We start from the raw sequence: 14,553 nt of genomic DNA on the forward strand, positions 1-14,553 counted from the left end.
CAGTACTTTGGAGGTAGAAATAGTATTGAAGCAAGTACAGCAAGCACCAGATTGGCCAGGGGTACACCCTGGGTTTTTGTCTCAAACAAATAAGTCAAAGAAAAAATTATAAAGTGTGAGTGGAGACTTTGTAGAGAAAAGAAAGTCTATGTAGAGGGGTCTCTTTGAGATTTTTATAACCCAAATGTAATGTGATTACTTTCAAAGGATTCTAGTCACAGAAACCATGAAATATAAGAACAAGAAAATGCAAATATTTTTTGAATGAAAATTTTGGCCTCTCTGGACAGAATCAGATGTTCTTCTAGTTAGGTTCAGCTGTTGGTTTGACACAACCCAGTTATGTCAAGGAGTTTCGGTCCAGGGATTGTCTTCATCATATTGGCCCATGGGGCATATCTGTGGAGCACTTTCTTAAATGCTCATCAATGTAGGAGGACCTAATGAAGTGTGGGTGTAGCCATGCCTGGACAGGTGGGCCTGGGCTACCATAAGCTTGGGAGCAAGCCAATAAGCAACATTCCTTCATGGTGTCTGCTTCAATTTCCTGCCCTAGTTGAGTTCCTGTCATGACTTCTCCCAATGATGGATTGTAAGCTGTCAGATGAAACAAACCCTTTCCTCCCCAAGTTGCTTTTGGTTATGTTGTTTATTACATCAACAGGAAGCAAAATAGTACAGATGCCTTATGTCTTGGTCAGTTTTCTATTGTTGTGAAGAGATACCATGACCTTGGCAACTCTTGTAAAGGGGAGCATTTAATCCCAACTTGCTGGCACTTTTAGAAGTTCAGTCCCTTGTCATCACAGCAAGAAGCATAGTGGTATACAGGCAGACATGGTGCTGGTGAAGTAGTTGAGAGTTCTACATCTGGATCCTCTGGTAGCAGGAAAAAGACACTGGACCTGGCTTGGGCCCTTGAAACTTCACAGTCCATCTCCATTGTCACAAGGCCACGCCTATTCCAAGACTACATGCCTCTTAATCTTTTCAAAGAGTACCACTTCCTGCTGACCATTCAAGTATGAGCGTATGGGGGCCATTCTTATTCAAACCACTATACCTGACTTCAGTCAGAGCTTCCACATCTATCCTGCCCTGCATCTCATTGTGATGCTCAGCTCAACTTTGTTTTATAGACTATCAATCCATTCAACTGACTCAACACAAATATTTACTGAATACATGTGAATGTACCAGATGCCTGTTATTTGAAGAACCAATCGAATGAGTTGGTCAGTATTCTGCCACTGTAACAAAATACCTGAGGAAATAAGCTTAGCTGGAGGAAAGGTTTATTTTAAGTCATCGTTTCAAAGGTTCAGCTGATATTTCTTTTCCCTAGTTCTTTTAGGGCCTATGGCAAAACAGAGCCACATGGCATGGGACATTTGGCTGGGGTAGTGTTTTCTTTATGGCATTTAAGAAGTGGAGAGAGGAGAGAGGAAAGGAAAGAGGGGGAGGAGAATAAGAAAGAATCCCAGTATATCTTGAAGGGAATTCTCTAAAGGATCTACTTCTGCTGCTTGGCCCTGTTTCCTGAGGTTGCTGTCACCTCCTATTGATGCCATCCACTAGATACCAAACCTTTTATAAGTGAGTTCTCGGAGAGAAAATTGAGATGAAGACCATGACTAGAAGTGAAGTTAAACATCAAGGTGAGAAATACTTGTTTCCCTGGAATTTAGGAAATGACAAAAACCCTGGTTGCTAAGAATAACAGCGTTTCTACAAATTATGAAAAACGGGTACACAGCTTGGTAGGAGAGCATATCGTTATGTGAGTTACTGGTGAAAAAGCTGTCACCTGGACTTGTTCTGTATGATTAGCATGGAGTCACTAATGTTAGCAGGGGAAGAATGTAGAATATGTACATTACTAAACAAAGAAGTCTTTATGCCCAGGGCAGCCATCCACACTCATGGAGACCCACATCTGCTGGCCCTGTCCCAGGGACAAAACTATGTCATTCTGTCCCCACCAAGGCTACGCTGGACTTGGCAGTTTTGCAAGCAAATGATAAAAGGTAAATCAGTAAGGGCAGGTGAGGACTTTAGTAGAGACATGTGGAAAGGGGAATTCTATCTTATTCAGTGTAGTCGGGGAGGGCTTCTTTGACAAGATAGCATCTAAACAAGACATAAGCAAATTAATATAAATAGAACATTCTAGTACGGTGTCCTAGCTACTTTTTGTACCTGTGATAAAGCACCATGACCAAAAGCAACCTATGGAGGACCTTACTTTAGCTTATAGTACCAGAGTGTGAGAATCCATAACAGTGGGGAGAGCTTGGCAGCAGTGGCAACAGGAAGCTGGCTGATCATATTTTTGCCAGCACAAGGAAAACAGAAAACTGAAGTGGGCAGAGGCTACACACACTATAAGCCCACCTCTTGTGACGTACTTACTCCAGCAAGGCTCCATGTCCTAAAGATTCCACAACTTCCCCAAACAGGGCCAAGTGGGGAACAAGTGTCCACATCCTTGAGCCTACAAGGAATCATTGCTCACCCAAACTACTATAGACATGAACAGCAAACAGTATTAATGTTATAAGGAATCATTGCTCACCCAAACTACTACAGACACAGACAGCAAACAGTATTAATGTTATAAGGAATCATTGCTCACCCAAACTACTACAGACACAAACAGCAAACAGTATTAATGTTATAAGGAATCATTGCTCACCCAAACTACTGTAGACATGAACAGCAAAGAGTATTAATGTTATAAGGAATTATTGCTCACCCAAACTACTACAGACACGGACAGCAAACAGTATTAATGTTATAAGGAATCATTGCTCACCCAAACTACTACAGACATGAACAGCAAACAGTATTAATGTTATAAGGAATCATTGCTCACCCAAACTACTACAGACATGAACAGCAAACAGTATTAATGTTATAAAGAATCATTGCTCACCCAAACTACTACAGACATGAACAGCAAACAGTATTAATGTTATAAAGAATCATTGCTCACCCAAACTACTACAGACATGAACAGCAAACAGTATTAATGTTATAAGGAATCATTGCTCACCCAAACTACTGTAGACATGAACAGCAAAGAGTATTAATGTAAGGGTTCTGAAGCAGGGCAAGCTTAATGAGACCAAGCAACAGTAAAAAGCAATAAAGGGAACTGGAGACTGGATGAGGAGAATGACAGGCCTTCTAGGTAGTCTGTCCACCTACATGGAGGCTCCTCAATACCTACAGGTGACAGGGCTAGTTTGATGAAGCTGTGTGTGGGATGTTACTACTATTTAGTATGTGCAGTCATGTGTAAGGACTCTGTATCAGTCTCTGTAACAAAATTATTGCCTTAAAAACTATACCATTCTGCAGACCACAAATATGAAGTGGGTGTCACTGGGCAAGAATGGGTAGAAGACAGGGTGATTTAGCTGTGTTTTTCTAGAGCTCACCTCAAGACTTCTCTCCCACCTTCAAAGCTCAAAGTTCCCTTGAATTCTTGTCCTTTCCTCTGTTTTAAAGAATGCCTGGTGAGGTGGAATGGTATAGAGAGGAAAGGTGCTTGCTGCTAAGCTGGACAACCTGAGTTCCATCCTAAGGACCCAGTCCTAAGGACACAATCATGACACACACACACACACACACACACACACACACACACACACACACACACACACAATGTGCACATACTCAGCATAAATGAATAAGTGTAGTGAAAATTTTCTAGGAGCACTGATGTTAGATTAGGTTCTTGCCAATGATCATCCAAGACAATCTGATTTTAAGGACAACTGGTAAGCAACTATCACAGTATATAACCTAACATTTATATAGGTTACAAAGTTTAAATACAATTCTTGGGAAGAGTGTGTTTACCAGAGTGTTGGACTTGATTTAAAAGTGTCTGGCAGTAACACACAAGGAGCCTTTACTATCCATCTTTTTAGGCTGTCAATTTCTATCTGGCCATGCCCTGCTCTTTCCTCTTCTCACATCCTCGAGCAATCTGGTACGGAGTAAATTCTTAACTGCATTTTCTTTCTCTTGTAAAGAGACTGGCTTATAATAAAAGTGGAGGAATCTCCATCCCTATTCACTCCCATCTCCTGGGCTATATCTCCTTGTGGAAGCCTCTCCACAGGTTTGTATTCCTGAGCTGTTTCTAAAGACCCATGCGTGGTGGCCTTCAGAGCTTGTCTCCTCCTTTATTTCTCCAGGTTCCCATACCCTCCCATGATACTCAACACTTTCCAGCCTTGAGCTCAGGACAGAACTCTGCTGACCTTTCCAGCTCTTTGCTGTGTGTGCAGTCTTTCTTTTTAACTATACTCAAAAAGTATTGCCTCCATCACTGTTGGGCAGAGCTCTGCTGCTGTCAGCATTCCAGAGCTGTCACAATGCAAAAAGTTCTGCTCCAACATGTTCGGGAAGCATGCTCCCCACCGTGGATTTTGTGTTTATCTTAAGTTGAGTGAATTTAGGTATTGAGGGCCCTGGAGCATGTCTTAACAACGTTTATGTAAGAACAAATATCCCATTATTCATCCAGTATGAGAAGAGCATTATCTCTCTCGCATGATGACACCAACACTCTGTTCTCTCTGTTGTCCGAATCATGATGGAGGGTAGCATAAAAATGGTCAATTTGAAAATTACTTGAAAAATCCTCAAGTGTGAATCCATTTATACATAGGATGGCTGGTATACCATTTTAAAGACATAGAATCTTTACAGATCCAGATCTCATCATTGAGGAACTAGCCAATTAAATCATAGTGCCATGAAATACTGTCCTGTAGTTAAAAAGAATCTCCACATTAAAATGCATCCCTATGGAAGACTTTTCGGTCACCCATTTGCTGCTATCTGTAGTTTCTGGAGAGGTAAGCTAATGGCTGAGAGAAAGATCTGTTTCTAGTTTACTAATTCACCCTAGGGGAAAGGCTTGGCATCTGTGAAGTGGAAATTTTTCCTTTGAGACTTATTTGTGATTTTTTTTTTTCATGTGATTGTTTTTTTTCTGGAAGCTGTCTTATGAGAGACAATGTTTTCCTGAGGTAGACACGAGGATATTTTACGAAAGCAGACATGTGAGAGCATGTTTTGCTAAGAACCTGTATGTGGTATTTTCCTGGAAGCTGTCTTGTGAAACGGCATGTGATGTTTTGCTGGAGCACACACTTGAGAGGACACGTTTGGGAAGGGTCTATGTATACACAAGAGAGTGGATGACATTCTGGCATTGCTTTGCCTTGCTGGTCATCACTGACTATCCTCTGGCATTGGTTCACCTTGTTTTCTTCATCGATCTTTGCTTGTCTTGACTTCACAGAGAAAGAACTTCCGACGCTCTTCCAGCGGCATCTTGCTTCTTCAGCAGAAACATGCTGAGATCAGTGGAGCCTTTTCATTTCTTCTGATGTTGATTCACATTTGGCGTTTTGCTAGTGGACTGGACTGCTGACAATGAAGATTGGAAATGTCCCCAAAGAACTACTTCTAAACAGGCCTATGTCCCCATTGTCCTACTGATTGTCTTCCTCTGGTCGCTGGGTTATAAAGGTTGAAGCGTTTAGGAACCCTTTAGTAGAGTGGGTTTTGAAAAATCTAAGCCTACACATCTGATCATGAAGGGCATACCTCCCGTCCACTGATGTATCCTGAAGAATCACCCTCTGAGTTGGTATGCTGGGTCCAGGGATGTCAGTTATTTTCTTGGGGAGCATGTACTTGATATTTTAAAACATAAACCCTATTCCCTTTACATTTTATGTCTTTTTTTTTTTTTTTTTTTTTTGTCTTCCTTTTTTTGTGGGTGGGGACTATGGAGAAGGAGGACATTAAAGGTTCAAATACATCGAGTATCACACAAACACTTCCCTAGAAATCAAGTGTCAATGTGTAACGTAAAGCACCAATAACCTCTGATTTGGCATTGGAAGACCTGAGCTAGGGATGGAGGGAATTGGTTATATTATATAGTATTATATTATGCTATGTAAGCAAAAACACCAATTATTTCCTATTGAATATTTGATGATTTTAACATAAAACTTCGTCCTATAAAAGTCATTTGATTTTGTTGTGTTTGTTGCTTTTAGAGATAGAATCATCATAGAACCCAGTGCAGTATTCACTGCCCTGCCGATCTCCCTGTTCCCACCTCCTGAGCACTGAATTCTCCTTAGTAATACAATAAAAAGATTTATTTACTTAAAAAAAAAGTTTCTTAAAGAGGATAGAGGCAGGGGGAAATCCAGTGTTTTCCAAACAGAAAGCCTGCAGTTTAAATGAAAAGCCCTTTTGAATTAAAGGACTATGACATGACTGCCCTAAAGTAGAACAGAATTCAGGATGAACCCACCAGCCTGGAGGCAGGATAGTGTGTTCTTCTGTGATCTGTGGGGACAGCTCGAGGATGGTGTGTTCTGTGATCTGTGGGGACAGCTCGAGGATGGTGTGTTCTTCTGTGATCTGGTGGGGACAGCTCCAGGATGGTGTGTTCTTCTGTGATCTGTGGGGACAGCTCCAGGATGGTGTGTTCTTCTGTGATCTGGTGGGGACAGCTCCAGGATGGTGTGTTCTTCTGTGATCTGGTGGGGACAGCTCCCACTGGCCAAGTAGGATGTAAAAACCATCACCCTGAAGTGTTACTGTAACTGCAGATCGTCTCACAAATACACCACAAATCAATAAAAGGGATGCAAAATGAACCACGTTTATTTTCTGCAATAATTTCTGTAAATTACAAAGACAAAAAAAAAAAACATTCTAAACTACAGCATATAACTTTTCAATATTTAACCAGAATACTTGTAATAAATATGCATCCTGACACAGGAAAAAGGCTACACTTTGTCAGGCATCCTACAAAACAGTCTCAAGTTTTACACTCTGCAGCATTTCTGTGTGGGGGCACGAGGGGGGGTGGCTTTGTTGTTTCTTAGGTCCTGTTGGCAAATCCTTTCACATTTCTTTGGGGGGCATTTTAAGAAATGTTGAACTGTAATCAGACAACTTAAGAAAAGTACCGCCACCAACCTAAAGCCACTTTTGTTTCGCTGGTATTGATCATTACCCAAGACAGATGAACACACCCAATACAGCCCAGGGCCTCAGAGCAGAGGCAGCCCTGCAGTTGATGGGCCCTGTCAGAGTGGACCTGTGTTTTCAGTAACACACCAAAAGCTCTTTGTTTCATTTATGTCCCTCATGATCTGGGCCACAAGAGAAGCTGTAAGCAAGTCGAGCCTCTTTAACCTGAAAGGATGGTCCACAGGCATCTTCCCCCAAGACTTTTTGCTATGCACCACGTTACCATGTTGGGACTTTTACTTCCAACATGGAGAAGCTGGCTGACTGACAGTCCTTTCAGGAATCATCTGTGAGTGCTGGAGTTTGGGGTGTTTACAATTTCAATGGGCCAAAGGAGGGTTCCCTGCACTCAGAAATAGACCACAGAAAGTCCTAGGTACTGGTGGTGGCTCATACTGAGTTTGGAATATATAACTACCCTGTGCAATCTATAGCTGAAAACTTTTGAGGAAACAAAAATTACATTTTTAAGAAGTCTTAAGTATGTTTATCTAAAAATAATGTCAATATAATCTAATCTCACTTACTTAGGGCTTTAGCTATGAAAACATCTTTGAAAGCCAATAAAAATATCGTAGAGGAAAAAAAAACACTTTAAAAAATTGAGGTTAAGAACCATGAGGCATGTCTTTTGGCTGTAAACACATTGTTTACTGTCCTTTGTTGAAATACAATATCTGGGCTTCCTGAGAATTATGGAAAGTTTTCTAGGCAAGTTTGCATAGAAAATTTGCAATATGTTGATTTACTTGAAAAACTTTGAAAAGAGAGCTCACTCTTTAAGACTTTGTATATTTAGCTAATAGCGGGGTAATGAGATTTAAGGCAGCTGGGAGGACAAGGAAGATTTTTAAGTCCACAGGATGAAGGGTCTTACGCACTCACTTTTAGTGTCATTTTAGATTAGTTAGGAAGTAAATCGTGTTTTGGGAATGGAAGGCAAATGCTCTCCTGTGCTGAATGGCACATTCCAAAGGCAGGGATCAGGGACCACTCACTGCATGATCCTCAGCCGATCACTCAGTGAAGCCACTACGATGGTCAGGTACCAAGGAAGGTAGACCAGACTTCTGAGCGTGGCTGATCCCATGTCTAGATTCTGAAGAGATAGCAGGGTCTGTCACCTCTGCTGGTCTGGAGTACTGAGTTCTGAGGAGGGCATCTTCTAGTCCCCAGAAACCTCTGGAAAAGAAGCGATGCTCGGCCACAGTGCACACCGTAGACAAGAACAATGGCAGTGGTCAGTGACAACTCCAGACCTAACACAAAGAGAGGCAACGCGGGGCAGTGTCCGGCCGAAGCATCTTTTACTTCTTCTGAGACTGGTTTTTACACATGGTGAGGATCTGCTTCAGGACTTTCTGGACATCTTCATCCATTTGGCCCTGGGAAATTCACACAGAAGACACGCATCAGAACACTGCTTACGTCATGGCACCTGCTCCCCTGGAGAATGAAATGGCTGAGGTGAAGCCTTTTGTTTATTTCCCCCAATGTTCAGGAGAAAGTCAGTGCTATCCATTTTCCCATTTCCACGGTGAGTCAAGGAGAGCTCCCTGCTTTTCCTTTGGGGAATGGCTGAGTCTATGGGAATCTGGGGTCTTAGCTGTGAATGTGAGCCCAGCCAGCCAGAAGCAAAGCACTAGGGCAAGGCAGTGCTAAGGGTCTGAGGATATTGGCATCACTACTGAATAAAGCCTGGGTCATCCTAATAGGGAAAGGCACAGACATTTTTCCTAACGATATTCCCTCAACACACTGTATATCTACCATCAGTAGGCAAGGCATAAGCTATTGACACAAAGTCTGAGATAAAGCAAAAGGTATTTGAGGCTTCTCAACAAGGACACCCCCCTTCAATTCTAGTTCATTCTGCTAGTCTGATGATGGCACTTTGGGCAACATCTGCTGCCTTATGGTTTTCACCATTATTATTTGAGACAGGGTTGCATCTCTCAAACTCATGATATAGCAGAGGGTGGTATTGGGTTTCCTGGCCCTCCTGCCTTTAGTGCCCAGTCTCTGGGATGACAGATGTGTTCTACATTGCTCGATTAGGCTGCCATATTGCTTTAGGATGTCACTGGTATTACCATACCTGAACAGCATATAGAAGATGCATTCTGTAAACAGATATGACCTCCTGGTGTTGTTTCTTACATTCCTAGAAAGAGACAATTTGACTTTATCAACGAGCCTGGTGGTGGTGTGAGTCTTTAAAGAAGCGGATAGTATGAAAATCTGCCACTTGGGTGACATGCATCTGCTTCTGTATGTTAACATGGGAAGCTTCTGGTTTCCTTAAATTCACAGGCTTGTGTGTTTTGGTATGTCAGTGTTAGAATAGTTATAGAGAAAGTACTTATTATTTTATCACACACACACACACACACACACACAACACGCATGCTCAGAGATAGCCAGTGTAAGTGAATGTTCTAAGAAAATAGGTGACAGGTAAAATGAAACTATTTCAGAGCTGCTGAGTTACGGGCAAACTTCATTATAGAGATTTTAAGAGTTTTTTTTTTTTTTTGTAATTTGCAACCTCACAATTACCAAATATCTGTTCGCTTAGTTAAAAATAAAATCTATTCATTAAAATAGTAGTCCCAACGGAGTTTAGCTCTTTAGTTATCTGTACCAAGGACAGAAACAAGGAACAGTCAGTCACAGTCTCGATGTTGGTCAGTATCCTGATTTTCCCTTCCCGGTGATAAGACATATAACCCCCAACTCGTTGCAATGGCTCCTAGAAAGCTTAACGGCGTTTCCCCAGCTTCCTCTCACCAACAGGTCTTGAATGCATTACTCACGAGTGGCTTTTAGTCACAGCCAGCTACGCTGTGTGAAGTTTGCTCACCCTCCAGCCCACGAGAGGCCTAGAAAACTCACAGCCAGCTGGTTCTGCAGGTGTTTGACCTGCTGCTGCAGCGCCTCCAGTTGCTGGGTCTGCCTCTTGGATGAACTGCTGGAGTAGGAGAGCTGTGAGAGGCTGTTCAGTGCCTCCTTCAGCTTCAGGACCTCCCTGGTCATTTCATTGATCTAGTGACAGAGAAGGATGGAGTTAATGGGCTAGTAATGTCTGTTCCAGGATCTTCTACGCCTCCAACACCAATCATTTCTTTGAGTGTCTGTTTCAAGTCCTTTTTAAAAAACAATTTTCAAATCTGCAAAACAAAGCACATAATGTCCAGACAAACCGTAAGGACCTTGGTGTTGGTGCCTGATGAAGACTGTTATGTTTTAAGTGCCCAAGGAGAAAGAAAAGCTACACCACCAGCATCCTGCTCTTACTTTAAAAGCAGTGTAGGAAAAATCTAAACCAGAACGAGAATCACATCCATTATTTGTCACCTGTCTTGTGACGCTGAGAACTTCAGCCGAACCCGGAAGTGATTCTTCACCATCAACAAAGTCAAATGAATACGGTAGGCTTAACTCCTAGACCCCTGCTTAAAGCCCCAGGCACGCCTCTCCCCTCGTCAATATGGCATCCTTTCTCAGTGAGTCGGATGATCAGTAAGTTCGAGGAGTCCCACCACCTCTAGGGAATCTTGCTTTAAAGTGAAAACAATGTTCCATGTCACCGTAGCAGTCCCTGGGTAAAATGAATAGGGTTCTAATGCCACTCGGAGCATAAGGGTCTGGGAATGCAGAGAAAATCCAGGTACTGTGCGATCCCGAACTCCTCTCCATCCTTTGTGCCAAACCCAGAATCATCTCTAAATGCCCTACAGGCTCGCCTACAGCCTGATCTTACAGAGGGAGCCACTTTCCTAAGTGAGGCTCCCTCCTCTCTGATGGCCCTAGCTTGTATCAAGCTGATAAAAAAAAAAAAAAAAAAAAAAAAAAAAAACTAGCCAGCACGACTACTGTTAAGGGTCCAGAGTCCGGGAAGAGTGTGACCCGTCTCCTTACCCCTTGAGTCACTAGGAAGACTATTTTCCCTGATCCCCATTTTCAAAGGTACACAGACATAGAATGAAAAGTAATACACCCAGTGACTGTTTGGAGAGGGCTCAGCCCATTTGGGTGGTGCCACTCCTGGACTGGTGATTTTGGATTCCATTAAGAGATCAGGCTGAGCAAGCCACAAGGAGCAAGCCAGTAAGCAGCACTCCTCTCTGTGGTCACTCTGCATCAGCTCCTGCTGTCAAGTTCCTGCCCTGTTTGAGTTTCTCTGCTGGTTTCCTTCAGTGATGATGTGAACGTGTAAGCAGAATAAACTCTTTCCTCCCCAAGTTGCTCTGGTCATACTGTTTTATGACAGCAAGAGCAACCCTAGGATGCCAGCAAAGCCTGTGTTAAATTATTAGTTTTTAATTTCTCTGTGTGAGTGCATATGTGTTACTGGGTCTCCACATTAGTCTTTAAAAAAAAATATTCCAAATACTTACAATTTAAAAGATAAGAGTCTTTTTGTTATGTAGCCCAGGGTATCTCACACTTGCAACCCTGCCTTTGCCTCACAAGTGCTGGGATTACAGATGTATATCACCATCCTTGGCTCTTCATGCTACTAAAGTGTTTTTGGGGACAGTGACAGACAGACAAACAGACACACAGACAGACAGACACACAGACAGACACACACACACACACACACACACACACACACACACACACAGGGCCTCTGAGTATTTGCACAGGCTGCTACCAACAAATTCCATAAATGTTTAGTACAGCAAAATCTGAAGGGCCTTATGAGCACGTAGTGCCAAAAATCCAAGAACAAGGGAACATTTGCCAACCTTTTCATCTTTATCCTCCTCCAGCTTCGACGAGGTTTCAGAACATCTTTTCATCCCGGCCAGTTCCTCCTGAGCTCGCTGGAACTTCTGCACAAGTTCAGTTATTTCCTGCTCTTTGGATTTCAGGAGAGTCTGAATGCTTTCCTTTTCCCTTTTCGCCTGTGAGACCTCACTTCGAACCTGGGCGACCTCGGAATGGGCTTTCTCTTTCTCTTTTACTGACTCCTTTAATTTTGTTGCTAACGCATTGACTTCGTTCTCCAGGGAGGCCTGGAGCTTTTCGTAGGAAGACTTGGGGACCATTGCGTCGCTCATGGCAGCCTTCTCTTCCACGAGCTGCTTCTCCAGCTTTGTGACTTCTGCTTCCTTTCTTGCCAGGAGCTCTTTGAGGGAGCTCATTTTTTCTTCCATCTCTTTGGCCGCAGTCCGCAGCGTGGTTATCACTTGCAGATGTTCTGTGATGGACACGGAGTTCTCTTTGTGCTCGTCCACCAGCTGTTTGAGCTGAGTCAACTCGTTCAGCACTTTGGAATATTGAGACCGCATCTCGGACAGTGCTTCTTCCGCTTTGGCCTTGGACAGGTTTGACACGTGCACTAGCCTCTCATGCTCTGCCTTGGGAATATATTCGGCTGCATCTTCTAGAGATTTCCGCTTCCTGTAATCCTCCAGCTCTGCCTGGGCTTCTCTGTACAGCTGTGACAGCTCGCTCACCTGTTTGTTGAGTTCATCGATCATCCTGTTCATGGTCTCTTTCATATCCCCAGAGTCATCAGCGGCTTCCTGTGGCATCTGGCTTTTTAGTGCGTCTTTTAGTTTCGTGATTTCTTCTTGGGCCTGCTGGTATTTCTCAAACAAAAATGCCTTCTCCTTATTCATATTCTCGATGACAGAGCAGTAGGAACTTTTGATCTCTTCACACACCTCTGCAGATGGCTTGGTCACGTCAGCCCTTTCTTTCTCTACAAGCTTTGTCTCCAACTCCTGCACCCGTTCCTTATTCCTTTCACTTTCTTCTAGCGCTTTCTGCAGGTCTTGCTTCAGTGTGTCAATGTCTTCATCGGTGACCCTAGCCTCTCGGAGACGTGGATAGTCATCCGTGCTCTCATGGGAGAGGAGACCCAGCTTCATCTGCTTCTGCACACTCAGGACTTCTTTCATGGCCTCTTCGTACTTGCTCTGAGTTTCTTTGAGTTTCTGACTGAGGTCTGAGCCATTCTCTGAAATCTCAGTATTGTTCAAGCACATCGGGTCTGTCCTTTGTGACTGGAGTTCATCCTGCAGCTGTTTCTTCTCGGCTTCAGAGCTCTCCAATCTCTTCTGCAAGTTGTGCAAGGAATCTTGTAGCTGCTGGATGATGGCTTCACTGTTGGTGGTAGATGTCCCCACCGGATGCTCAACAGGCAGGGATGATTGGGCATCCGAGGAAGGAATGTCTCCAGGTTTGCCTGGGGACGGGGCCAGGTCAGACTGGGTGGGATGGGAAGACTGAAAGCTTAGGTCAGCTTCGGTTTCCTTGGGCAGTGTGGCCTGGGAAAGAAACAAGGAAGGTAAGTAACACTAAGGCTAGGCGTGCAAACAAGTGGAACACCACGGACAGCCTGATGTTTAGGTACGGAAGGGCAGTGTGAGAGTTCTGCACATGTTCTCCAGGGCCTGCTGCGCAAGAGCCAGACTTCCAGTGTGAGCTGATTTGATTGTTCTATCTGGACAGGTCATTTCTGTATTTTTAAAACATTGGGAGTGTTTGATCCATAAAACGTCTGATTCAATTTTTTTTGTTTGTAAACTTGTTATAGTAAATATTTAAAAAAAAAAAAACAAAACAGGAGACTGGCCACCGTTTCTCATATCATTTTAACTGTCCAAAGCAGGGCATAGGTTTTTCTTTCTTTCTTTTTTTTTTTTTAATCAGGTTCTTAACACGATTAGAGATCTAATTAGATTAGAGAGCTAAATCAATGGCTAGTAGTGTGCACATTAAAAGTTTTAAGTATAAAATTTCAATGTTTAATGTCCAAGTAAGGAAGTAAGTTGGAGGATGTGGAGGGGGAAGGAAAGATGTGTAACCAGAAGTAAGGATATATAAAAAAATCCATATGGAACCCTTTTATTTATTTTACAAGCTTATTAAAATTATAATCTAAAAATTAAAAGAGTTTGCACAGAGGTATTCTCCATGGACGGATCATGCTCCTGCCAGAAGCCATGGGTTATATAATGGAAATCCCAGAGGTGTATGGAATTTTTCTCTATGAGTTGTTGATTAGAAGTGTAAAGTTTCTCAAACAATACAGGTTGTTGACCTTGCCCTTGGTCTCCCACCAGAACTTCAGTTACAGAATAAGGGGGAACCGAGCTGGAGCTGAGCCAGAAACTTCCTCTTGACCGGCAAACTTTCACAGCGGAAGATGCCTTGTAGGCTGACAGGAAAGCAAAGTCATCCGCAATGTTTCCCATTGGTGAACTCTGCAATCATGACCGTCCAGGCAAGACGAGCTGCCCGGCACAACGGTAGTATGATACTTCTAAGTGGATGCTGGCCACTTTATACTAGGAAGCTCAGGACTTGGTCTGTAACGATGGTCAAGAGCCCATGACTCGGAAGGGATAGATCCCAGGGACAGAGGAAACCTACTACTCCTACTTAGTTTTCCTACATGGCCACAGTCTTAAGACTCGGGTCTACACACACAGGCTAGTGCCCTGACCA

General features: G+C 43.1%; 1 protein-coding gene across 1 annotated transcript in view; it reads right to left on the reverse strand.

Annotated features, from left to right (window-relative positions):
- Window positions 1-6,754: 6,754 nt before the first annotated feature.
- RAI14 (retinoic acid induced 14) overlaps window positions 6,755-14,553 on the reverse strand; it is a 107,839-nt gene continuing 100,040 nt past the window's right edge. The window contains exons 13-16 of the mRNA XM_080933846.1: window positions 11,841-13,370; window positions 9,982-10,131; window positions 9,185-9,250; window positions 6,755-8,471 (exon numbers count right to left, since the gene is read on the reverse strand). Of these exons, the coding sequence (XP_080789972.1) occupies window positions 8,394-8,471; window positions 9,185-9,250; window positions 9,982-10,131; window positions 11,841-13,370 (1,824 nt within the window). The 3' untranslated portion in view covers window positions 6,755-8,393. The remainder of the gene's footprint in view (window positions 8,472-9,184; window positions 9,251-9,981; window positions 10,132-11,840; window positions 13,371-14,553) is intronic.

This window comes from Micromys minutus (genome assembly GCF_963924665.1).
Source record: "Micromys minutus genome assembly, chromosome: 20".
Classification (NCBI taxonomy): domain Eukaryota; kingdom Metazoa; phylum Chordata; class Mammalia; order Rodentia; family Muridae; genus Micromys; species Micromys minutus.